The sequence below is a fragment of the Cetorhinus maximus genome, chromosome 5 (genome assembly GCF_964194155.1).
Source record: "Cetorhinus maximus chromosome 5, sCetMax3.hap1.1, whole genome shotgun sequence".
NCBI classification, from domain to species: Eukaryota; Metazoa; Chordata; class Chondrichthyes; order Lamniformes; family Cetorhinidae; genus Cetorhinus; species Cetorhinus maximus.
Genome location: NC_135883.1, coordinates 55,613,925 through 55,639,710, shown reverse-complemented (window position 1 = coordinate 55,639,710; position 25,786 = coordinate 55,613,925). Strand labels below are relative to the sequence as shown.

The following is a 25,786-nucleotide window of genomic DNA, read 5'->3' as shown; positions in this document are numbered from 1 at the left end:
CAACCTACATGTTCCCCTCCAAGCCACATGCCCTCCTGACTTGGAACAATATCACTGTTCCTTCATTGTTGCTGGGTCAACACCTTGGAACCTCCTAACAGCATTGTGGCTGTACCTATACTACATGGACTGCAGTGGTTCAAGAAGGCAGCTCAGCACCAGCTTCTCAAGGGCAATTAGGGTAGGACAGTCAAGACTGTGGACTTGTTTAGTTTCAGTTGCAAAAATGGACAGCTATAAGGGGCACTCTAAGAAGCAGAAAATTCTGTGCAAATGAAATTTCCAGAGAATAAGACCATTTAAAGGTGAATGTCAAAAAGGACAAAAGTTTTGAAAGCCTTGTGATATGTTCAGGAGATATACAAACTCACTTGTTGCCTTTGTCAAGGGTGAAAAAGAAGGGACGAAGAAGTGACAGGCAACAATGAAGGATAAGGAAAGCCAAGGCACAGAAATGATTCTGCAGATCAAATAAAAGAACAGCTCAACGTTTGCCACCCTTTTTGATGGCTGCGGAAGGCACTATTGTATGAAGCACTGGCTAGGAGAATTTCTTTCTATGTGATTTCCAAGCACTAACTCCATGTCTGCAAACCAGCGGATTTAAGTTTCAGCTTCATATCTGTTGATACTACCTCATTGCTGTTTCACTCATGTCATTGGATATACCAGCCCTATTCTACATGGTAACTTGTTTTCTTGCAGAAGCTGGCACTTCCTCATTTGGCTTTCTGCTGACTCAGACCCTGTTATGACAGTGTCCCACAGTCATTGCCAGGTATTGGTAGATTTAGCCAACCTTACTACACTCGATTTTACTCAATCTTTTTCATACAACTGTACTTGGATACGTTGCACTCTGTACCCTGAAAGTCTGATATTCTATAATTGGAAAGTTTCTTTGCGTGTATCAATTGCCAAAGTATGACCTGCATGGTCACCTCTGTCTGCATATAGTGGTGTGTGAGTCCCAGTGTGTGGGCATAGAACATCTCTCATACAGCCTTCCAAACCCGCGACCACTTCCACCCAGAAGGACAAGGGCAGCAGATATATGGGAACACCACCACCTGCAAGTTCCCCTCCAAGCCAAACGCCATCCTGACTTGGAAATATATCGCCGTTCCTTCACTGTCGCTGGGTCAAAATCCTGGAACTCCCTTCCTAACAGCACTGTGGATGTACCTACACTACATGGACTGCAGCGGTTCAAGAAGGCAGCTCACCACCACCTTCTCAAGGACAACTCAGGATGGGCAAAATGCTAGCCTAGCCAGCGAGGCCCACATTCTATGAAAGAATAAAAAAAACCTGACATCCTTGGCTTTCCGCTGTTGGTCCTATTCTTACAAATGCTTCATATCAAGGGACATAAATCAAGGGACAGAAGTCAGCCATTTAGCTCCCCCATTCAACACGATCATGAATGAACAGATTCCCATTGGTGCCAGCAAACTACCACTCCAATCTCCAAAAACCCTTTCCTCTCCAAGGTCTTTGAATGCGCTGTCGCCTCCCAAATTCTTGCCCATTTTCTCCGAACTCCATGTTTGAATCCCTCCAATCACTGGAATTACAATTTACTGATAAAAGGATTCTTGTTCTTGCCCACTCAAGAGAGTGGGGGATGGGAGGGGTGGGGGGTGGGGGGGTGGGGGGTGGGGGGGTGGGGGGTGGGGGGGTGTTCTCACTCCTCCCCTGGTAGAAAAGTCAGGTTGGCAGCTTGCCGACTTTACAAAGGGCTGCCCTGCAGTGATAATATGCTGTGGGCAGCCTTAAAGAACTTGGAATGTGACTTCTTCCCCTCAGGGACAGGAAGTCCCACTATTGAGCACTGCCGACCAATCTGATTGGCTAGTGGCCGAGTAGTCCCAGCAGCACTAGAACGCATTAGTGACAGCTGCTAGGACTACAATGCTATCCCAACAAGAAGAGAGCATGGATACTGCGCTTAGGTAAGTCTGGGGCTTATGGTCAGAGAGGGATTGGTGGCCCTAGTGACGTGGGGGAGGGGGTTCTGTTCGAGAGACCATGGGCGGGAGGCACAAAGCGGGGAGGTACCATCTTGGACAGGGGGGGGTTCCCTAATGGGCATAGAGGACCCCCACCAAAGGATGTAACCCCCCCTTCCTTCTCACCTTTTACCCCAAGTCGGGAAAGTAGCAGGCTGGCCACTTTCTCCCACCTTTCCCCACCCACCATATTATGGTGGCAGAGGCAGAAATAGGCCCTTAAGTAGCCCTTAATTGGCAACTAGGCCCTCAATAGGCCTAAGGGTGGCTGGACAGGCTGGCTGAGGCCGTACCTGCCCATCATAATATAGGGGACAGATTGGGGGTGGATGGCAAGGCAGTGGGCTGGCCACCGGTTTTATTTTACATGCCCTCCACACCACCCTCCCCGCACCCCCACCAGCCTTCAGCAGTGAGCCCTAAAATCTCCCCCATTATTTCTGTTTTTTTCTCTCCACAGGTGTTGCCTGACATGCTGGGTATTTCTAGCATAATTTTTTCAGATTTCCAGCATCCGCAGTATTTTGCCTTGACTTAATTGACTTAATTATGTGCTCAAATCGACTAGATTGTCAATGGCCTTAATGGCCTGTTAATTGTCAGCGGGCATGCTACCAACTCCCATGCATGCCTGCCAACCAAAATATCGTGAGTACGCAATGGCGTCATCGCACGTCATGTTACACTCGTTCGGGCTGGGCGTGCGCCCGCCTGATGAATGAAAATTTCTGCCCTATGTTTCAATTATTACTACTACATCTGGATCCTCACTGCAGATTATTGCGTCCAGTTCCCCCATTTTATTTAGGGTTCTCTGTACATTGCTGTACAGGTGGTTTAATTGGTCTTTAGTAGTATTACCTGTATTTTATTTTTAACAGCTCTTTTATACATTTGTTTTAAAGCTGACCGTTGATGTTTCCCGTATTCCCCACCTCAATCTAGTCTTTACTCTCATGCCCAGCATTTTATGCTCGTCGAGTGGGCACGCGCCCGACCCAAACGAGCATATAATGACACACGATGACGTCAGGCGAGTGTCCCGACGTCATCAAGCATTTGCGTGCTATTTTGGGCGGTGGGCGCGTGTGGGAACTGGCAGCGCACCGCCGACAAGTAACAGGTCTATTAAGGCCATTAAAGATCTAATTGAATTAAATTTATGGTTGGCGGGCAGGTGAAAAGGCCAAGTGACCTTTGGATTTTTTGTGAAACCTCATCCATGGGCGGGATGAGGTTTTGATCCATCATTAAAAAAAACATTTTCAAACTAATTTCTAACATGTCCTTGCTCATGTGACAGAGACATGTGACATGTGACGTGTTTTTTGACATTTTAAAATTCTTTATTTTTAATTTTCAAAAATCTTCATCTCCCTGAGGCACAGAGCTGCCTCAGGGAGCTTTTCCTACGCTTACCTGCACGCATGCGCGAAGTTCCACACTAGCCCTCCTCCCACCCTCACACAGGCAGTGCTGAGCACTGCAGCATGTGTTTCACGTTGGGTGGGCCTTAATTAGCCCGCCAATGTGTAATTGTGGTCGGGCCCTGATCATGGGCAGCGGTCGGCTCCCCTATTGCTCCCACTCACCCCAGCCGAGCCCGCCTGCCGAGGGCAAAATCCTGGCCCATATTGCTTTTGTCCTCAGACTTAAGTTATTTTCACCACATTTTTCCCACCTTCTTACTAATTTCAAGGAGATGATGTTGAAGGCACCCTGCTGCTTCGCCGGAGAAAGGAAATGAGTTACAGCCATTAATGTCCCAATTAAACAGTGCCACAGGTATCAACTACATTATTTACATTGACGTGACTAGGGCTCAGTGTTTATATTGTGTAGTCAGAACTCTTCTTTTGAGCCTTACCAATGTATTGTATTGTATTCTTCATTAAGAAGTATTCCCATAAGCAAGCTTTCTACAAACTGAAATGTGGCTTTTCTTTATGTATGGTTTTGTATATACACAGTATATGATAATACGGTATTTCTTAAAGACATGAAACTTTGCTCTATATTTAGCTTACTGAGCAGGAAACAAGCCCTTTCATGATCTTTCAGTGGAAGAGGTGTGGACTAGTACTTGGGACGGGGATCCTCTATTAGACATCCACATTCTGGAGTCAACTTGCCTTTCGCTGACCACATTTTCCACTTATGGGAGCCTTCTCCGTTTGGCCAGATTTTCCGTGCTCCCATTCCCCCATCTGTTATTCCGCTGTGACTATTTATATTTTTTTGTTTCTATACTTGTCCCATTATCACTTCTTTTTGCCTTGCACCATTATCCCTTTTGTCACTCCTGTCCTCTACCATATCACAGACATTTCCCTTTTGTTCTTACACTGAACCCACATTTCCTGGCCCTGGACTTGCTTGATAGCTGTTTTCTTTTTCATTTGTTCTTGGAATGTGTGCATCATTGGCAAGGCCAACACTTATTGCCCATTCCTAATTGCTCTTTAGAAAGGAGGTGGTGATACACCACATTCTTGAACCACTGCAGTGCATATGGTGCAGTGCTATTAGGAAGGGTGTCCCAGGATTTTGACCCAGCGATAGCAAAGCAACGGTGATATAGTTAGAAGCCAGGATGGTGAGTGACTTGGAGAGGAATATTTGGATGGTGGTGTTCCCATGCATCTGCTGTCCTTATTTTTCCAGATGGTAAAGGTCAATGGTTTGGAAGGTGCTGTTGAAGGAGCCTTGGAAAGTTGCTGCTGTGCATTTCATTTATGGTGCACACTGCTGCAACTGTGTGCCCATGATGGAGAAAATGAATGTTTCAGGTATTCGATGGGGTGCAAATCACAGAATCACAGTGCAGAAGAGGCCCTTCGGCCCATGGAGTCTGCACCGACACGTGAGAAACACCTGACCTACCTACCTAATCCCATTTACCAGCACTTGGCCCATAGCCTTGAATGTTATGACGTGCCAAGTGCTCATCCAGGTACTTTTTAAACGATGTGAGGCAACCAGCCTCCACCACCCTCCCGGGCAGCGCATTCCAGACCATCACCACCTTCTGGGTAAAAAAGTTTTTCCTCACACCCCCCCTAAACCTCCTGCCCCTCACCTTGAACTTATGCCCCCTTGTGACTGACCCTTCAACTAAGGGAAACAGCTGCTCCCTATCCACCCTGTCCATGCCGCTCATAATCTTGTACACCTCGATCAGGACGCCCCTCAGTCTTCTCTGCTCCAATGAAAACAACCCAAGTCTATCCAACCTCTCTTCATAACTTAAATGTTTCATCCCAGGCAACATCCTGGTGAATCTCCTCTGCACCCCCTCCAGTGCAATCACATCCTTCCTATAATGTGGCGACCAGAACGGCACACAGTACCCCAGCTCTGGCCTCACCAAGGTTCTATACAACTCCAGCATGACCTCCCTACTTTTGTAGTCTTTGCCTCGGTTGATAAAGGCAAGTGTCTCATATGCCTTTTTCACCACCCCACTAACATGTCCCTCCGCCTTCAGAGATCTATGGACCAAGGTCCTTTTGTTCTTCAGAACTTCCTAGTGCCATGCCGTTCATTGAATACTTCCTTGTCAAATTACTCCTTCCAAAGTGTATCACCTCACACTTTTCAGGGTTAAATTCCATCTGGCACTTATCTGCCCATTTGACCATCCCGCCTATATCTTCCTGTAGCCCAAGACAAATCAAGTGGGCTGCTTTGTCCTGGATGGTGTTGAACTTTTTGAGTGTTGTAAGAGCTGCACTCATCCAGGCAAGTTGGGAGTATTCCATTACACTCCTGACTTGTGCCTTGTAGATGGTGAAAAGGCTCTGGAAAATCACCAACTGGAGTACTGTATGCAGTTCTGTTCTCCACATTATAGGAAGGATGTGATTGCACTGGTCTTGCTAACAATGCACACATTCTATGAGTGAGTTTAAATAAGGCAATCATGGTGTACTAATTCCAAGCACTTAATTGTCTATAAGATCTCTAGTGATTGAGAAAAGCTGATGGGATAATCAGCTCTTACCAGTTATTAGAATTCAGATGGTACTAAAGTAGGCTGAGTAATGTTACTTAGTTTGCTCTTTAAAGTTTCAAGCATAGAATTTTCAGTGGATTGACTGCATAGTTTTCAACTTAAAAGATGTTTTTACCTAGTGCCTCAACACAACTAGAAATATTTCAAAACGTACCACATAACATGAATTACTTTAAAGTGCAATGACTAATCTTGTTGGGGGGGGCGGGGGTGAGTTTAGCACTTCACACATAGCAAGATCCCACAATCAGTCATAGGATATGTGTTAATCTGTTTTGAGGATTGATCAAGCGAGGTACCTTGGATAGATAATTAGAATTCCCTCCTCTTATTCAAATAGTGCGATGGATTTATTAAAAACCACCTAAACAAGCAGTCATTTAACATCCACGGATGGCACTCCTGAGAATCCAGAACTTTCTAATATGCTGCATTGAGTCAACATTAACGACATGTTTAAGGCTTGGAGTGGGTATTTAACCAGCAACCACAAGACTTGAAGTGAGATTATTATTAACTGAACCAAACTGACCCAATTCAAGATTATATCTTCCAGGTGACCTCAGCATCATTGTTATATTCTTGGTTTCTGTAGAATAAGCAGCATTCTACTGCTTATTTGTTGTTGGCGCTGCATTAAAAATCACGCCAGGGATGTAATTTGAATGAGATAGTATTAATCCTGTTCACTTCTGTAATAGTTGCTAATCTGGTGTCTAATGGTAAAATATAAAGAGCAGAAGACTAAATTGATTCAAAAGATACATTGGACAGAAATGTAACTTTGAAAATGGCTATTAAACACAAATGTATCAAGTATTGGGACTAAAACTAGACCATGAAACATGACTCCAAGTGTCATCCTCCCTTGGGGAACTGCTTGCATCAGACTCTTTTATAAGTAGATTTTGACCACTTATTCAGAATAATACATGCTAAATTTTGTACAGATGAATATGACTGTATCATATATATTGCCTTCTAATTGAATATTGTGCACTTTCATTTATTTGAATTACTTTAGGAAAAGTGCAATGATTTGGGTAAACCAAGGTCTGTCTTTAGTTCACAAAAACTGAGATCTTTTATCGTAAATCAATGATTGGAAAAAGTTGCTTAAAATGGTGTAGTAACAACCTGAGAATGTATACAAAGAGCACTCAGTCTAGTCTAGTGTCAAATACCAAACACTTTATTTTATAACTGATATATATTCAGGTCTTTACAATATATACATATTGCACATGTTAGCTGGAATGTTTATAAATCTTAACGTACAGTGACTAATGACATTATCTTGTATGTTTCTGTATAAATGACACTCCACTGTGGTAGAGAAAAGATAATTGCTTACAAACTTCTTTTTTTCAGCTCAGGGAATGTAAACCATAACCAACAATGTACTAAACTAACAGTGTAGTTTTAAAATATTAAATTTTGTAAAGACAAAGGCAAGGAAAATGTCATGCAAATCATAACTTATCCCTTGGGGTAGAGGGCAAACCAAAGCATTCTATTATATCAATATTTTGCAGTGTTATGACACAGCAAATGGTTTTAGACTGCATAAGCATTACATATGACAAGTAAAGGTAACCAGCACTCTGAAGCATGAAAAAAATCCTACAGTAAATTGAGGATTCATTGGCCTTGTCTTGAACATCTGAGTGTCTCAATATTTAATACAAAAGAATGCTCCAAACATCAGTTGTTGAACAAGAAAGCATTTGTGCAATTTTTGGCAGCATTACACAGAAAAACAGTGAAGTGTTATTATTTTCTTAAGTGTTGAGCCTTTGTAACATTGGCAGTTATTTATATGAATGTACAGAATTACAGAAATAATGTTGACAACATACAAAATGCACATTAAGGAGTTTATGGAGGTAATCCATCAGTTTGCAAAAATAAATCTTTGTTCACAATGGAATATGTTATAAAGGTATTGAGATCAATGTGTTTCCCTGTTGTTTTCCAAGGCACTTTTCTTGGTTCTGGGGATATCTTAACTTAATGTTCTCACCTGTAAAACAAGATGGTTGCATTTTGTGTACTTTTCAGGGATCTTGTTTTTTTTTAAAGTAGCATGAGTTCTTTTTAAGTTGTGCAGAACTGTCACATGTTTATCCATGGAACCTAATCTGGTTCATTTTATAGGTTAGTTCGTGGGTGTGGATGTTTCTTAATGCCATTTATGTTGTGAAAATGATGGCAAATTCTAGTACTTTTCACCACTAATGTGAAATTGTGCACATACCATGGGTAATTGATTCTCTTGTTAATGCTCAATGTCAGGGCTCAATTCCATAGAATAGAGTGTACCTTTAGATTGTCCAACCATGTGGTCAGACTTCTGCTGCTACTGTCGTTACACTCCAAATAGTCCCACATTACCATGGCACATGAGTGGATTGCAAGTTTCCCCATGTGTCATAAATTTAGCAGCTACTATTCAGTGCTTTACACTAACAGTTCCATTACATAAAGTACCAGATGTATGGTATATTGTTCCAGCCCATACATTGAAGCTATTTAATGGCAGAGATTTGTTAAATTTTGCATTCCTAAGTAAGGTATCAGTTTGAGTTCCTAATTTGCTGGCTACTCAACTTGCTTGCTGGATGCGGTTGTGTTTTATTCAGCTACACAGCTACATGGCAGTGAGGCATGGCAGCTTAAGGAAAAACGTTCTTATATATTACAGTTGAATCATTCCTCCATCAAAATAGTGGTCATGTAATTGTTGCAACTAAATTTCATAATCAACCCATTGCACCCTTCTGACAGAAAGAGTTGTTAAGGAAGGAATATCATCCATAGAAACTTAAAACATACTAAAAAGTCAAAATGAGAAAAGCGTCATGTATAAATAATGATTAGTTAGTGGAACTCACCAAGCTAAATACAACTGGAATTCAAGTTCAATACTACAATCGAAAAATTATATCCTTACTCTGTTATAAAGCTGAATGAATGGAAAGAATGCTTATCAATAATGAAAGGAACTTATTGTTTTCTCACTGAATTATGCACTACCTAGAAGAGTATTACCATCTGTATTTCTGCATGTTTCTCAATCCCACCTCCTATTTATCCTGTGAATCTGCAGGGTGTTACAGGATCCTGAAAATGCCCGAATGGAAGTAAGTCATGCACATGATGCGTTATTTTGTCCAAATGTGACTGGTGATTATTGCCTGTTTCCTCTTGGGCTACATGTTCTTTAGGTATCTGCTGTGTCTTTTCCTAACCCATGCATTCGAGCGCTGAATGGCATCATGTGTGTCAGCGATTAGTGGAGGCGTGCAAGTTCGGCGTTTAGTCGATCGCATGTTAATAACTCAGTGCCTGCTCCTTCGTTTACAAGATGCGCGGACCGACCGAGTGATTATGAAGTTTTATAAAATGATGTGCGCCATCTCCATTAAATCTCAACTTGCTGCCATCTCTATTAATCTTTAATTAAGTCGTAGCCATGGCAATAAGTGTTGCCGTGCATAGCACAGTAAACCAGGAAGATGGCAAAACATTGCCAAGAGACCTTTAGTACTGGAGCGATTTGCACTGTGAGGGATCTAATGTAATTTTGGTCCGTTGTAAGTGAAAGAGAGCAAAGCTAGGCTTTTAGTTTTAGGCACAGATTTGTGTGAGTCCTCATAGCTTTAGAACACCTAGCAGCTATCAAATACTAGGAGGGTAATTTTAAAACTCGCCTGCATTGATTGTGCCTTCAAAAGATGTTTAAAGTATATCGGAGCTGAATTAAATACGGACCTTTATAGGCTAAGTAAGAAACTTATAGGATGAGCTGAACGGAAAGCAGCACGGGCGGGTTTTACTGGTAACGATTTGAGATCTATCTGGAATGGATGCGAGTTAAAGTGCTGCATTTAACAGCTAATCGATTCTGGCTGGATGACAGACCTACATTTGGAGTGCATGGTCTGCATGTAGTGGCCGATTAATGCAAGAAAATATATTTACTAACGGAGTAGTTCCTTCCACAGCAGCCATCTCCAGACTGCCACGCAGACACCTCTTCCCATCCGCTAAAATGTCAGAACAGAAACTTTGGGATGACCGCCTCTCACTGTAAAGCTGTTTAAATATCACAAGGCGTCAGTAAGTTAATAGGACTTACCAGTAATCGAATTTAGCCTTTCACACACATCGGACTGACTGCCAATCTTGTCAGAAGTCTGGCACATCTTTTATAATCTACGAGAAGAGACTATTGTCATACAATAGCAAACATCATACATGAACACATGGTCCGAAATGCACTTGCTCTATTCCATTTAGATCAGACGCTCTTTGCATGAATATTTCCTTTGGGAACAGTCCGACCTTAGATCTTGAAGCGGTCTGAATAGTTCTCTCTTGGTCTCTGATAAATCACTGAATTCTGCAAGCATGTTTATTCCGTCCCCATAAAACATACAGAAATTGACTACACTGTTAATGGGAATCTCTACACTCTTTCCATAGGGAACCTCTTATGGAGTTATTGAGGATTTGCGTGAATCCAGAGGATGTGTGTAAACAGACAGGGCAATTCTATTTTTACAACCTGCTCTCGTAGCGTCTCTGCTTTGAAAAAAAATCCATTCCAGCAATCGTGCAAAACGTTAACCTAACGATGAAATTCAATCGAGGCATTCAAGGGGGCATTAGATGATTATTTGTATAGAAGCAATGCGCGGAGTTAAGGGGGAAAGGCAGGGGAATGGCACTAATTCATAATGCTTATTTAGAGAGCCGGCGCAGACATGATGGGCCGGATGGCCTCCTTCTGCGCCCTAATAAGTCTGCGATTCTGATATCATCTGAAAGCGATCGTGGTGTAATTTTCATGCTCACCATTTTTAAGCTATTGTTTAAAAAATAGCTTTAGAACGGCAAAAATACCGACTGCTAAAATAAAACCTGAGCGAAATCAGTTGTACGTGTGACATGCATGTCACTGCTCGTGTTGATTCTGGTGTGCGGGCAGCCAACGTTTCATGAGTCCAACTGGGCCCCATCCCTCAACCTGATCTAATCTAACACTTTTAATCTAACTGCTTTTTAGGACATCATAACGGGGATACCTGAGCAAAGTTTGCCGGGGGTGTGGGGAGGGGGGGTGTGGAGGGGCATCGGAAATTACCTCTGCAACAAGTCACCACCACTAGCATCTCCGTTACCTGCATCCATGCGGTAAAGGACACTTCTTTCCCATAACCGACAGTGCAACACACACTAAAGTTTAAGACATCTAGGCAGTGATGGGCAAACTGGGATTCGCCTGTTAACTCACACTGCCACCCACTCCGGAGCCTTTTGTGTGGCTTCCCTCGGAGCTGCGCTGACTTAAGTTGCCATATCCCTCAGAAACTGCAGATTCATGTCAGCTGGACACAGGTAAATTTTGATAAGAATGGAGAGCCTGCCCCCTCTCCAAAAAATGAACCGCACTCCTGGGTGTCAATGCCGTCAGTCAGCTATTGGATGCGGCGCCTTGAGTGGGATTCAGGTTGAACAGCAGCGACAGCAATGTCTTTCTGTGACCTCTCCACCTAAGCCAATACAAATCGTCCTCCCCCGCTAGAGAGGAACGTATTCATGCAGCTTCGATATAATAGAAGCTCCAAGAGGAAACTATTGAACGTGGATCCCATGACCCCAATAATGAGCACTCAAGAAGTCCTGATGAAAGGCCGTCATTCTGTAAGGTTAACTTTCTCTCCCACACGCTGCCTGACCCGCTGAGGCTCCAGCAGTTTCTCTTTTTAAAAAAATTTCGGATATCGAACACATTGTTTACATTTTTAAAAAAAATGCACTTTAGGAAAACGCCAAACGTAAATACAGACAAATGCCTAAAATAAATCACTTTGACTAAAAATGTAGCCTGGCCGGTCTGACTGAGAAACAGGGGCACAGAGAGGGATGGCACTTACATGCTGGTATGGTGCAGTCCCTAGTGTTGTGGTACAGCCGGTGGAAGTGTTTGCTGCACTTGGGGCTGAAGTAAAGAGGACCTGGAAAGGAAACCAGTAAACTGTTAAAATCTGCAACCTGTACACGCAAAAAGTACAAGACCAGATAGCGAAAGCGACAGAGTTCTGACCTGTTAAGTGTTTTAAAAACTTGTCTTTCATCTTCCTCAGATCTCTGGGCACTATCTCTGTTGGAAAATAGATATAGATTAACGGAATTATTGTGATTACGTTAACTCGATACATCCACTAAACTTTGCTAACTTGGAGAAGACGCTTTAACGATGTTTACATGGATGTTTTTTTAAATGTGTGTGCGAGTGACGGTTTCGCATTTGTCCTCCCGACGCTCAACCTCATAAATGATTGACTTTCATTGTTGCCCTCGCCAAGTATGTGGCAGAGAAGCAGATGTGCCGTTCTCAGGAACGCTAAAGAGCGAAACGATAGCGTTGTCCTTTTGTTTCAGTGTTCGGAGAGCAGCTGCAGTGAATTCAGAAAGCTCCAGTTTATGGAAATTCGGAACAATGGCTCACGGTGGAGCTGCCGATCTTGTTAGAGCGGACAATGTTGTTGGTTTTTAATTGCCTCATGATATTTTGGAGGGATAGCGCTCTAACTCCTTATGCAACCCTGTCTATCCGTCCAAAGCGGATAGACGGATTTAATAATAGTGAAATTATGTGAAGGGAACAATTAGTCCGACTGCAGCCTCATCAACGTAAAACGTTCCCTCGTCATATGGCCAGCCTGCAAAAACAGCCTGAAAGAGTTTGAGGCGCTGCCCTGGTTATAAAACACACCGACTCTCCCACTGATCTACTGAAAAGCCGACGGTCAGTGTCCTCAAGTCACCCGCTGGCATCCATTCACAAAGTGTGCCTGGCTGCATTTGTAGTGAATTGCCTGTTGGGTTTGGTCTCGTTCCTCCCCTGAATTCAGCTTGGCTCGACACTCCGTGTCCCACAAACCCAGCGCCCCCTCAACCCCCTTCCACCCCCCCCCCTCCCCCCCAACCCCTCACCATCTCCACTCTAAACTAGCATTAGAAATGCGAGCAAACTCCTTGACCATTCGCGCTCCCAGGGGACAACAGCAATCGGTTATGTTCACCCGTCCACAGATGCCAGTAAGATGCCCCGGGCACCCAGGAGTTCAATGTTCTCTTCCCGGTTCTATTCGGTAAAAGATCAATGGATTGCCGTCCATTATGTGCGGTCTTAACTTAGTGACACCAAAAATATTCTCCGGTAGATTGACAGGTACTCTGGAAACAACGCGAATCAATGGACCAAAGGCACTTACCAACCCTCTCCTCCTTATGATAGACATCATTGTCAGGTAGTTCCTGAGAATCAAAAGTATAATCGACACCTTGTGGGAAATAGTTCACCTCGTTGGTTTCTTCCTCGTGCTGTTTTTGTAACTGATTGATGATTTCCAATATTAAGTTAAAGAGGGTTTTGTTTTCCCGTAACTCCGTGAGATCTGTCCTCTCTTTGCAAAACCCAGCTGTGATTATTAGAAGTACAAGTCCAAAGAAGAAGGGCGACCTCAGTCCGTTCATTGCTGTGGAAATCAGGTTAAAGCCTTCGAGCAGCGACTGGTGGCACTAAAAGAGAAAAGAGAGCGGTATGATGATCTTTAACAGCTTCGTTAGACAACCGCTCGGTTATGCCAAGCCACTCATACTGCGCTCCTCGCTATGCTTTGCAGCTATCTCTTTACTGGTTCTACCGGACGGGAGACCAACTCTCCCATGCTTTAAAACCCGGTAGCACCGAATCGCAGCTTGTTGGGATTGTCATTAAATGAACAACCCTGCTTAAACTTTTTTTTTAAAAAAAAAGAGATGCCCATTTAGTAAAAGTGGCAGAAATGCACACAATCCTGCTGTTGTTCTGGCACTTTGCAAGGGATGGCTGGTAAATCCAGAAAAATAGCACCCAGCATTTCCTGCTTTGCTTTAACTGCAGCAACATATCTCAAAGTAGCATCTATCTATATAATCTATATATCCATTTCAAATAAAAATAACCCCATGCATTTACCTTTAAACCGGGCTTCACAAAATATATCCTGCTGCCTCTCCTCGCAACTCGTGTCCTTTTTTTATTCTGTCACCGTTCAGACAAGGTAGAAACTTGCTCACGAAATGAGTAACTTCTCACGGTGTGCACTTTATTCCATAAACTACACCATTTCAGCCGTGCCTCTAAGCGCAGGCCCTTATATAGTATATGATGCATGTGGTAGTTCAATATGATATTATCGACTTGAGGTGGGTGGTAAACAATAAAAGTCCACTTGGCAACCTTTGTTCGGTAACTTTCGTTAGATCTTTCCCAGCCTTTTACTGACTTTTTGCCGACGTAATCGGTCCCACCGGATTACCCCGGCGTTTCTTTAATTGGAAACGTGTTAACGCTATTCGAAAAATTCATCCTTCCCGATCAAGCACTCCTTGAATTGCATTATTTTCGTCAGCCGGATGATGATGAGACGGTCTCTGACTGACAACGCTGCGTGGATACCAGGAACTTATTTTTTCCTCCTTTTTCCTTTCTTAAATCGGAAAACCGGTAACTGGCATTGCGTTCCTGTCCCTTGCCCCAGGATATGATTTCTGATAAACATATTTATTTCTCCAAGTCTAATTTCCGATGTGACATATTATTGGAAACGCTATGATAAGGATAACAGTTAAAGTCGGCGGGAAGTGTGTGTGTGTGTGTGTATATGTATACACGAAACGATGTAGTTTATCAGCCGTCCATATACAACTATTTAAAGGTGGAATGACACCGATGTTATCCCCTAACGCAAAACCCCTCGGAGCTCCAGCCTCTTAGGGGATAGTGGTCGGGGCAGCTGGTATAACTTCTTGAAATCTGGTTACCCTTCCAATTTACTTAAAGCGTGTCTACCACTCCCTTTAAACAAATGGGTCTGTGCAAAACAAGATGTGATCAGTTATTGCCCGACTCTATGCGAAATAGTGATTTTAATGATTGAAAATAACTTTCCATTTATTATAACCTCCTAATGAAGGGTTCCTCCCCCCCCCCCCCCCCCTAATGCTTTGTACATCAAATATGGAATTAGAGAAAACACAGACGGTGGCGTCGGGCAAGCTGAGGAAACTGGCAACAGCGCCATTCAGCGATTGGGTGAGAGTCATTCAGTTGACTTTTGCTAACGTTACACACAAACCATGGGGACTGATTCACAGTGGGGGTTCTGTTCGGTGCGGCCTTTTCATTCGAACTTCCGCCGGTTATCCAATCGTACCGTTTAAGCAATGGTTGCATAATATATAGAAGAATTAATTGCCGTAGAAAATCCCCTGAGAGGGAATATTCGTCATAAAGGATCCGTATTACTAACCAATCGACCCCAACTCCCCCTGCCTTTCATAAATGTATTGATTACCAAAGAAACAGGTTGTTCTTAAACTAGGTTCGAAGGTAACGGATCTCTGACCTTATGTTCTATAAAAATGTTGATGACTAGCCTACCTCCTCCCACTAGATGCCACTCATTCGCTTGGTATATACAGCGAGTCACAAAGCAATTTTACCATTTGGTTATGTAGCAACCTCCTCAACAAATCATGATGATTCAATTTTCCGTTCATTAATTTTGATGAAAAGGTTCAACAACAACGACTTATATATATGTAGCACCTTTAACACAATGAAACGCCTTAAGAGGCTTAACAGAAGCATAAGGACATAAGAACTAGGAGCAGGAGTAGGCAATTCAGCCCCTCGAGCTTGCCCCGCCATTCATTAAGATCATGGCTGATCTCATTTTGGCCTCAACTCCAATTTCCCGCCCTCTCCCCATAACCTTTCAACCCATTACTAATTAAAAATCTGTCTATCTCCTCCTTAAATTTATTCAGCGTCCTGGTATCCACTGCATTCTGAGGTCGTGAATTCCACAGATTCACGACCCTTTGAGAAAAGTAATTCCTCCTCATCTCTGATTTAAATCTACCACCCCTTAGCCTAAAACTATGGCCTCTCATTCTAGAATGCCCCACAAGGGGAAACATCCGCTCCACGTCTACTTTGTCTATCCCCTTTAGCATCTTATATACCTCAATTAGATCTCCTCCCATCCTTCTAAACTCTAGCGAGTATAGGCCTAAACTACTCAATCTCTCATAAGACAAGCCCCATGTCTTTGGAATCAATCTAGTGAACCTCCTCTGAACCTCTGAACATTATAAAACAAAGTATGACACCAAGCCAGAGAAGGATATATTAGGTCGGATAGCCAAAAGTTTGCTCAAAGAGGTAGATTTTAAAGAGTTTCTTAAAGGGGAGATAGAGAGGCAGAGAGGTGCAGTGAGGAAATTCCAGAGCCTAGGGCTTGGCAACTGAAGGCACTGCCACCAATGGTGGAGCGATTATAATTGGGAATGCAGAAGAGTCCAGAATTAGAGGGATGCAGATATTTAAGAGAGTTTGGGAGGAAATTACAGAATGAAAACAAGGATGAGAATTTTCAAGCCAAGACATTGCTTGACCAGGAGCCCAATGTAAGCCAGTGAGCACAGAGGTGATAGATGAATGGGACTCACTGCAAGTTAAGACACAGGCAGCTAAGTTTTGGATGACCTCAAGTTTACGGATGGTAGAATGTGGGACTCCAGCCAGGAATGCATCAAATTCGAGAGAATAAAAGGAATGTAAAATGAATGTCAATTGAAAGTAATTAAGGATTTGTTTTTAACCTTGATTAAGTGTTTTCTACTTCCTCAAAGTAGGATTATAAATATTAGCAATGTTTTTATGGGTCAAGGCTTTACTCAGTTCATTAATCAGGAACTCAAGCATCTTCTCTGAAATTTGGTGTCAAAGTGAAAGTTAACTATGCCAGACCTGGTGGTCATGGAAACAAAGACAAAAGTGTCCAAATTGTTCCGCATTAGTGACTAAAGTCTACTTTGGTGCTTTCTCCAATTAGCTGCTGAGGTTGTGACACTCTTTGAACACGTAATCTACGTAAATATATTCATTATAATCCCAAACTAAGACCTTGCTAGAATTCTGTGCTCCTAGGGTATTTGCACTTTTCCTATACCATATTTTTTCATTGAATAATATGTATTCACAATGATCAACTGAATTGTAGAGATAATGATTAGTCTATTTATTCTTTGCATAACTCCATTATCCCATGGTGTTATATCTCCTCTCTTGTTCCCATATAATCAGGCAATAACCTAAATAAAATATATAGTCGATGGATTAAACAATTTACATTTACTTAAGAGCATTGTAATATATCTTGTTTTATAAGTTGCGGGATTATATATAGAAAGTTATTCTTTTACTGTGGAGAATAGAAGCTCACAATAAATCTGAGAAATAGAATGAAAAAACTGCAAACTCTGGAGATCTGAAAAAAAAGCACAAAACATTGGAAATATGTAGCAAATCTGTTGGCATCAGAAAACAGAAAACTTAGATTCTAAAAGTAATGGTAACATTTATTTATGTGGCACCTTTAGCATAGAATAACATCTCAAGATCGATGCTTCACATAATCAGACAAAAATGAATGCTGAGCCAAAGAAACAGACATTAGAAGGGATGACCATAAGCTTTGGTCAAAGAGATAGGTTTTAAGTAGGACCTTAAAGGAGCAGAGAGAGGTGGAGAGGTTTAGCAAAGACATTCCAGAGTGTAGAGCATAGATGTCAGAAAGCATAGCCATTAATGGCTGGTTGCAGATATTGAGGGTGGAAAGCACAAGGGCAGAATCAGAGGAACACAGAGTTCTCAGAGGATTTCCTAGGTTAACATTTTGAGTGGGCACTCTTTACCAGCACCTGAGTGTGAAGGTGCAGAGGGTAAGATCTGTTCTATCAGAAGAGTGTCACATCTCTTGGGCTTTGTCCTGAGCAGAGTATAATTCACATTTCAAATTTTATTAGTGTAGAAGAGAAGCAGCACTTCTGCCAGCTGTCTCAACATGAGAATTGAGCCAACTGGGAGGGAAGCTCTGTGCTGGATCATGGCATTCGTGCATTGCAACTTAGGTTCTAACTTTGGACTGCCTGCTGTATGTAATCATGCTATACATGTATCATTTTTAGATCAGTTCCAGTTGTAAAATAGTTATTTTGATGGAGTACTATTTTGTGAATAGCCCCAAAAGGCACATCACAATGTCATAAATGGAAGACGGCAAAGTGACAGGAACAGCAATGCAATGAAATTATTTTCACCATTAATTCTTTCTGTGCCATTATTTGTTTTAATTTATAGCATCTTGAGATTTTGAGATGGTCACATGCTGCATTGAAAACTACTATGTAAACATTTTCTACAGGAATTCGAACCTACAAATGTCCACATTTACCTGCTACATTTCCTTGTGAATTCTGTAGGTGCTTTCATGGGATTTCCTCTGTTAATCTAATCACTGATCTTTCATGGCTTTCTGTCATGCCATGATATTATGCTGTATTACTTATTCTCAAAAAAAAATCACTCAGAATACTTTTTGAAAATAAAATTATCTGTATATTTTCTCAATGACTGAAATTACTTCTGAGCAAAATCAGATTTTAAGCTAAAATAAATTTTATATAGCACAAGAACATAATTAAATGCATTCATTGACTTGTCCATTGAATAGTTTCTCACCCAATTCCCCAATTGCCTTTCCCCAAGATTATCTTATCCATGAGACCCATCTTTTCCTCCTTCTCCTCCTGTTTCCTGCTCAGTTGACCTAATTCCTACTAAACTAGGAATCCCTACTTCCTTTCCTGTTCTTAATACTAGCTAGCTTTGTAAATGTTCCCCTCTCTTCAAGCATTATCACCTATCCTGTTAAAACCTACATCACCCATTCCTCAAAAACATATCCTCAGCCCCTTTAGCCTTACACAATATTGGCAATTTTCCTTTTGTCTCCAAGCCCCTTGGGCATGTTGCCTCCCTGATCCACGTCCATCTTTCCCACAACTACGTATTTGAATTTCTCCAATTAGAATTTTGCACCTGCCACAGCACTAAAGTTGCGAATGATAACCCATGCACTTGTGACCATGGTGCATCCCTGACCTCTTTGCAGCCTTTGACAAAATTACCACACTATTCCCCTCCAGTACTTCACCTCTAAACATTGGGAAGACCAAGGCCATTATAGTCAACTTCTGCCACAAATTCTTTCTTGCTGGTTCCATTTTCTTCCCTTGCTGCTGTCTCAGGCTGAATCGGACATTTGTAAATTTGGCATCTTACTGAACCCAAGCTAAGCTTCTACGCCCATAACTATTCCATCACAGAGACAGCCTACATACACCTCTGATACACCTCTTGAATGCACTGCTGCTTTGGCCTATCTGCTGCCAAAAATCTCATACACACCTTACTTGCATCCAGGCTATTTCAATGCTCTCGTGATCATCCTCCCGTTCTTTACCATGGTAAAGTTCAGCTCACTCAGAATTTCTCTTCCTGTATCCTATGTTGGATAATTTCTGCCCAGCCATCACCACAGTCCTTAATGATCTACATTAGCTTATGGTTTCCTAATACCTGAAATCTAACATTCCCATTTATTTGTTTAACTTTCTTTATGGCGTTCCTATATTTGTAACATCTTGAGGGGCGCATGAGGAGACAGGAGACTACGTCTGAGTGAGACGAAGACAGAGTGTGTAGCAAATTAGGTTCACATGGGAATTCGGTGCACGGGGGAAAGTGATGCTTTAAGTAAGGTTTATTGCAACTCAAAAAGTGTGTTAAGCATTAGTTGGATTTATCAGTACTAGTAAAGGTTATCAAAAGTTGTAAGTTTGATTAAGTTAAGGCCAAGTAAAATAAATATAAGTAAACCAGAGTAAAAGAAAGTTAATGTAAGTGAAGTGAAGTTAAGACATGGCAGGGCAACTTGGTCATGTGGAATGCATGTCCTGTAATATGTGGGAGTTGTGGACACTACCAGTGACCTAGATGAGCACATGTGCAGGAAGTGTCACCAGCTGCAGAAACTTGAGCTCCAGGTCTTGGAGCTCGAGTGGCGGCTGGAGTCACTGTGCCGCATCCGCGAGGCTGAGAGCTACGTGGCTAGCACGTTCAGAGAGGTGGTCACACTGCAGGCTAGGAACATGGAGGCAGAAAGAGAATGGATGACAGCCAGGCAGTCCAAAAGAACCAGGCAGGTAGCACAGGAGTCCCCGGAGGTCCTGTTTGCTCATCAATTTTCTGTTTTGGATACTGGAGGGGGCATTGGTTCCTCGGAGGAGTGCGGTCAGAACCAAGATCATGGCATCATGAATGTCTCAGCTGTACAGGAGGGAAGAAGAAGAGGGGAAGAGCAGTAGTGGTAAGGGATTCATTAGTTCGAGTAACAGACAGACTCTTCTGTGGTTCCAGGATGGTATGTTGCCTCCCTGATGCCAGCGTCATGGATATCACTGAGCGGCTACAGAGCATTCTGGAGGGCGAGGGTACACAGCTGGAGGTCATGGTCCACATTGGTACCAACAATATTGGTAGGAAAAGGGATGAGGACCGGTAGGCTGAGTTTAGGGAGTTGAGATGAGATTAGTGAGCAGGACCTCAAAGATAGTAATCTTCGGATTACTCCCAAGGCCACGTGCTAGTGAGTATGGAAATAGGAAAATACACCAGATGAATGCATGTCTGGAGAGATGGTGCAGGAGGGAAGGCTTCAGATTTCTGGGCCATTGGGACCGGTTCTGGGGAAGGAGGGATCTGTACAAGCCTGAACTGGACCAAGACAAATGTCCTTGCAGGGAGATTGGCTTGTGTTGTTGGGGAGGGTTTAACCTAGATTGGCAGGGGGATGGCAACCTGAGGGCAGATTTAGATAGGACAAATTCAGAGCAGGGAGCAGGAGACAGAAAATTAGTGAGTGACTCTGCAAGACAGAAGAAGCAAAGGTGAAAAAGTGTAGAACACAGGAATTTGACAGTGTTAAAAGGTGTATATTTAAATGTAAGGAGTATAGCAAACAAGGTCAATGTGCTGAGGGTACAGATAGACACATGGCAGCATAATATCATTTGGTACCAACAATATTGGTAGGAAAAGGGATGAGGACCTGCAGGCTGAGTTTAGGGAGCTAGAGATGAGATTAGTGAGCTGTAACGGAACCTTGGCTTAAAGAGGGGCAAAATTGGCAACTCAGCATAAGGGTGTTCAGGCAGGAAAGAGAAGGGGCTAAAAAAGGTGGGGGTATAGCATTACTGTTTAAAGAATGAATTACAACTGTGAGGAGGGATGATATACTAAATGAATCATCGAATGAGGTTGAGTTTTATGGGTTGAGCTCAGAAATAAAAAAAGGGGCAGCAAATAGTGAAAAGGAGCAAGAAGATCAAGTATGGAGGCAAATTTCTGAGTACAAAAACAATAGGGTAGGTAGTAATAGTTGGGGACTTCAATTACACTAATGTCAATTGAGGTACAAACAGTGTGAAGGGCACCGAGGACACAAAATTCTTAAACTGCATTCAAGAGAACTTTTTTTTAACAAGCCCAATGAGAGGAAGTGCAATACTAGATTTAGTCTTAGGGAATGAAGCAAGTGGATGAAGTAGCAGTTAGGAGATAGTGACCATAATAAGTTAGACTTAGCATTATTATGGAAAAGGATAAAGATAGAACAGGAGTAAAAGTTCTAAATTGGGGAAAGACACATTTTATGAAGCCGAGAGGTGATCTGGTGCAAGTGGACTGTTTACAGCTATCTGAAGGGAAATCAGTGACAGACCATGTAGAGGCATTCAAAAGCGAGATTCTACCGGGTAGACCTTTACCCACAAAGAAAAAGGGTGGTGCTGCCAGATCTAGAGCCTCTTGGTTATCTAGAAGCATACAGGGTACGATGAAGCAGAAAAATAAAGCTTATTACAGTCACAAAAAATTAATATGTTAGAAAGGCTCGAGGAGTATAGAAAATAAGGGGTGGATGGAGTAAAAATGAAATCAGGAAAGCAAAGACAGGATATAAAATAGTTTTTGCTGGTAAAATCAAGGAAAACCCAAAGATGTTTTATCAGTACATTAAGAGCAACAAGATAACTAAGGAAAGAGTAGGGTCTGTCAGGGATGTACAAAGTAATTTATGTATTGATGCAGAAGAAAGCAGGTTCTTAATGAGTACCTTGTCTCTGTCTTCACAAAGGAGAGGGATGATGCAGACATTTTAGTTAAAGAGGAGTGTAAAATGTTAGATACAATAAGCATAACGAGAGGAAATACTGGAGAGCCAGACATCCTTGAAGGTGGATAAATAACCAGGGCCAGATGGATTGTATCCCAGGCTGTTAAAGGAAGACAGGGAGGAAATAATGGGTGCCCTGAGGATAATTTTTCAATCCCCACTAGATACAGGTGAGGTAACAGAGGATTGGAGGGCTGCGAACATTGTACCATTATTTAAAATGGGTGCGAGGGGTAAGTCAAATAAATATAGACCGGTCAGTTTGACTTCAGTGGTGGGCAAATTATTAGAACCAATTCTGAGAGCCAGGATAAACTGTCACTTAAAAAGGCAAGGATTTATCAGGAATGGTCAGCATGGTTTTGTTAACAGAAAGTCATGCCTTACTAAATTAATTGAATTTTTTGAGGAAGTAACAAGGAGGATTGGTGAAGGCAGTACAGTGGATGCAATCTACAAGGATCTTAGTAAGGCATTTGACAAAGTCCCACATGGCAGATTGTTCAGAAAAGTAAAAGCCCATGGGATATAGGGGAATGTGGTGGGTTGGATCCAAAATTGGCTCAGTGACAGGAAACAAAGGGTAATGATCGACGGATGTTTTAGCAAATGGAAAGTGGTTTCCAGTGGTGTTCCACAGGGCTCAGTGTTGGGTCCCCTGCTGTTTGTTGTATTTATTAATGATTTAAACTTAAATATGGGAGGCATGCTTGGGAAATTTGCAGATGACACAAAAATCGTCCGTGTAATTGGCCAAGGTAATGCATTTTGGGAGGGCAAAAAAAGCAAACGAATACTCAACAAATGGGAGGATATTGAGAGGGGTAGAGGAAGTGAGAGACCTTGGAGTTCATGTCCAGAGGTCCATGAAGGTGGCAGGACAGGTAGATAAGGTGGTGAAGAAAGCATATGGAAAACTTTCCTATATTGCACAAGATATTGAATACAAAAGCAGGGATATAATGATGGAACTGTATAAAATGCTGGTTAGGCCACAGCTGGAGTTTTGTGTACAGTTCTGGTCACCACATTGTCATGACAGTGGATCACAGCCTGAATTACCTATGGGCATATTGAACCTTTTCAGGAAGATGTGTTTTATTGAAAAACGACGTACAAGCAAAGGTTGGCTGAAACTGTACAGTAACCACTTTCTGGAAAAGTCCTATGTGGATTATACTTGACCGACAAGTCCAGAGAGGCCCTGAAATGTCACACCTAAAAGGGTGTCAAGGTCCACTTCAGACAGAGACATTGGAAAAGGAGAGATGCAATGCAACAGACTGAACATTAATCTCTTGTGGTTGCAGATACAATGGAGAGTGATTCCCATCTCAGCAGAAACCATCTCCCGTTGAGTTATATCTCAGAATGTGGACATGATCTGAGTTGAAAGGAAGCAGATTCCGGGCAAAAGCCATGTTTGTTTTCCCCTTCCAGAAATACACAAAAGGGGTTAAAAAGGCAGCTGTGCACTTGATCGGTGTTTTCTAGCTCTGGGGTGCAAGTGTGGGCTGTGAAGGTCACAGCAGAAGAACAGCAATTAGGCATCCCTGCAGCTTGCAGGTAAAAGTCTTCTCTTTCTTTTCGGCTGGAGGCAAGTCACGAGTCAACAAAGCCACAATCAAAAAGAAAGTGGACAACTCCTTCAGCTAACATGCAGAACGAAGTGTCTCAAAACCAAGTGTCTGAACTGTCAATGTCAGCTTTACTGGAATCAACCAACTTAATGGCTCCAATGTTTTGCCATCTACTCTTCATGGAAAAGCCAAAGACTGATTCGTATATCTTTTTACATTTTTATTTTTGGACTCAACTTCTCATTTCTAATCTTTATGTATATGTGTTATGTTTTTTAAAATTATTTTTCCTATGGTTTTAGTAACTAATAAACTTACTCTTTCTTTGACTCAATAAAGTCTGGTTAAATTGGCTCCTTCTGAATCAAATACATTTGGACTGGGAAAAGGTATCCATGAGGGAAGGGATTCTTTTTAAATTAACCTTGTTGTGACCAACCGAGGGGGTTGAATAAAGAAGGGAGCCAGTTCATTTCTCCTCACCCAGGAGCATAACAAAATTGGGGTCCCATTCAGGAAGTTAACAATTTGGGGTATCTCATCTGGGATCATAACAAATTGGGGGACCTCGTCCGGGGACTGGTCGTAACAACATTACAGGAAGGACACAATTCCACCAAGAAACTACAGAAGAGATTTACAAGAAATTTGCTAGGGCTGGAAAATTGCAGCTGAGTAAAGAATAGGTAGGCTAGGGTTGTTTTCCTTAAGCCAGAGGAGGCTGAGGGGTGACTTGATTGAGGTGTACAAAATTATGAGGGGCCTAGAGTAGACAGGGAAGACTTGTTTCCCCAAGCAGAGAGACCAATTACAAGGAGGCACAGATTTAAGGTGATTGGTAGAAGGATTAGAGGGGATATTAGGAAAATCTTTTTCACTCAGAGAATGGTAGGTGTCTGGAATTTGCTGCCTGGATTGATAGTTGAGGCAGAAACCCTCAACTCATTTAGAAGGAACCTGGGTTTACACCTAAAGTGCTGTAACCTGCAAGGCTATGGACCGGGTGCTGGAAGGTGGGATTAGAATGGGTGGCTAGTTTTTTTTCAGCCAGCACAGACACGATGAGCTGAATAGCTTCTTTCTGTGCCGTAGCTTTTCTATATATCTTCCAGCTCTGCAACCCCTCAAACTTCCTGTTCCCCTGATTCTGGTGTCATGTGTATAATCCTCATTAATAATTTCAGCCCACTATTGGCAGTCATGCCTTCAACTGTCTTAAGCTCACCTGGTGGAATTCCCTCCCTGCCTCTAGCCTCTTATATTACGCTCATTAAAAACACCTCTTTAACCAAGTTTTCATTTACTGTTCCTAATATTTCCTTCTTTAGTCCAGCGTTGATTTTTTTTGATTATGCCTTGGGATATTTTTGTTTCTCATGTTCCTATTTTTTTTTTTGTTACTTTACTATAAGTTTTTTACTTGAAATATTCAACCCCTCCAGAAAGTCTAGACTTGGGCATTATATTTTTACCCTCAGCAGTGCACCATTTCGCATGCTGAACTGCTGGATAACATCCAAATTATTCTCCTTGTCTGCTTTTCAAAATTATTTGCCAAATCAGAGGACATGTCAAAAGCTTTACTCAGGTAATATTCACATTGAGTGAGCTGAGACAGTCAGTGGTCAATTTTTAATCCCCAGTGTGTTTCGGGCAGACAGGAAAAGACAATTTCAAGGTGTTCTGGCTGGCCTAAATTTGAGACCTGTTGTATTTTTACTCTAGGCAGCATCTACAGACCACTGCCAGTTAGCTGCCCTTTGGAATCAAGCTGGCATTGAGTGAGGAAGTTTGGGCTCCTGGATGCCCGATCAGCTAATTTCTCTCATGGGTTGTGGGAATTTGTTGCCGATCCCTAATTGCCCTTGAACTGATTGGCTTGCTATGCCATTTCAGAGGGGATTGCTGTGGGTCTGGAGTCACAAGTAGGCCAGATCAGGTAAGGATGGTAGATTTCCTTCCCTAAAGGACATTAAT

At 42.3% G+C, this 25,786-nt stretch overlaps 1 protein-coding gene across 1 annotated transcript; it reads right to left on the bottom strand.

The window, feature by feature from the left end:
• Positions 1 to 7,205: 7,205 nt before the first annotated feature.
• Positions 7,206 to 14,503, bottom strand: alkal2a (ALK and LTK ligand 2a). Its single transcript, XM_078541877.1, has 6 exons — positions 14,060 to 14,503; positions 13,314 to 13,620; positions 12,140 to 12,196; positions 11,970 to 12,050; positions 10,169 to 10,245; positions 7,206 to 8,050 (listed from the first exon to the last, which is right to left on the bottom strand). Exons 2-5 carry the CDS (start codon positions 13,573 to 13,575, stop codon positions 10,181 to 10,183), a joined length of 465 nt encoding a protein of 154 aa, XP_078398003.1. The 5' UTR covers positions 13,576 to 13,620; positions 14,060 to 14,503; the 3' UTR covers positions 7,206 to 8,050; positions 10,169 to 10,180.
• Positions 14,504 to 25,786: the final 11,283 nt, after the last annotated feature.

Excerpts from the sequence above, each read along its gene's own strand:
- alkal2a (XM_078541877.1), bottom strand. The coding sequence starts at position 13,575 with ATGAACGGACTGAGGTCGCCCTTCTTCTTTGGACTTGTACTTCTAATA. Across the intron at positions 12,197-13,313 it reads TCATAAGGAGGAGAGGGTTG|AGATAGTGCCCAGAGATCTG; the intron begins GTAAGTGCCTTT and ends ATTTTCCAACAG. Across the intron at positions 10,246-11,969 it reads GGACTGCACCATACCAGCAT|ATTATAAAAGATGTGCCAGA; the intron begins GTAAGTGCCATC and ends CTCTTCTCGTAG.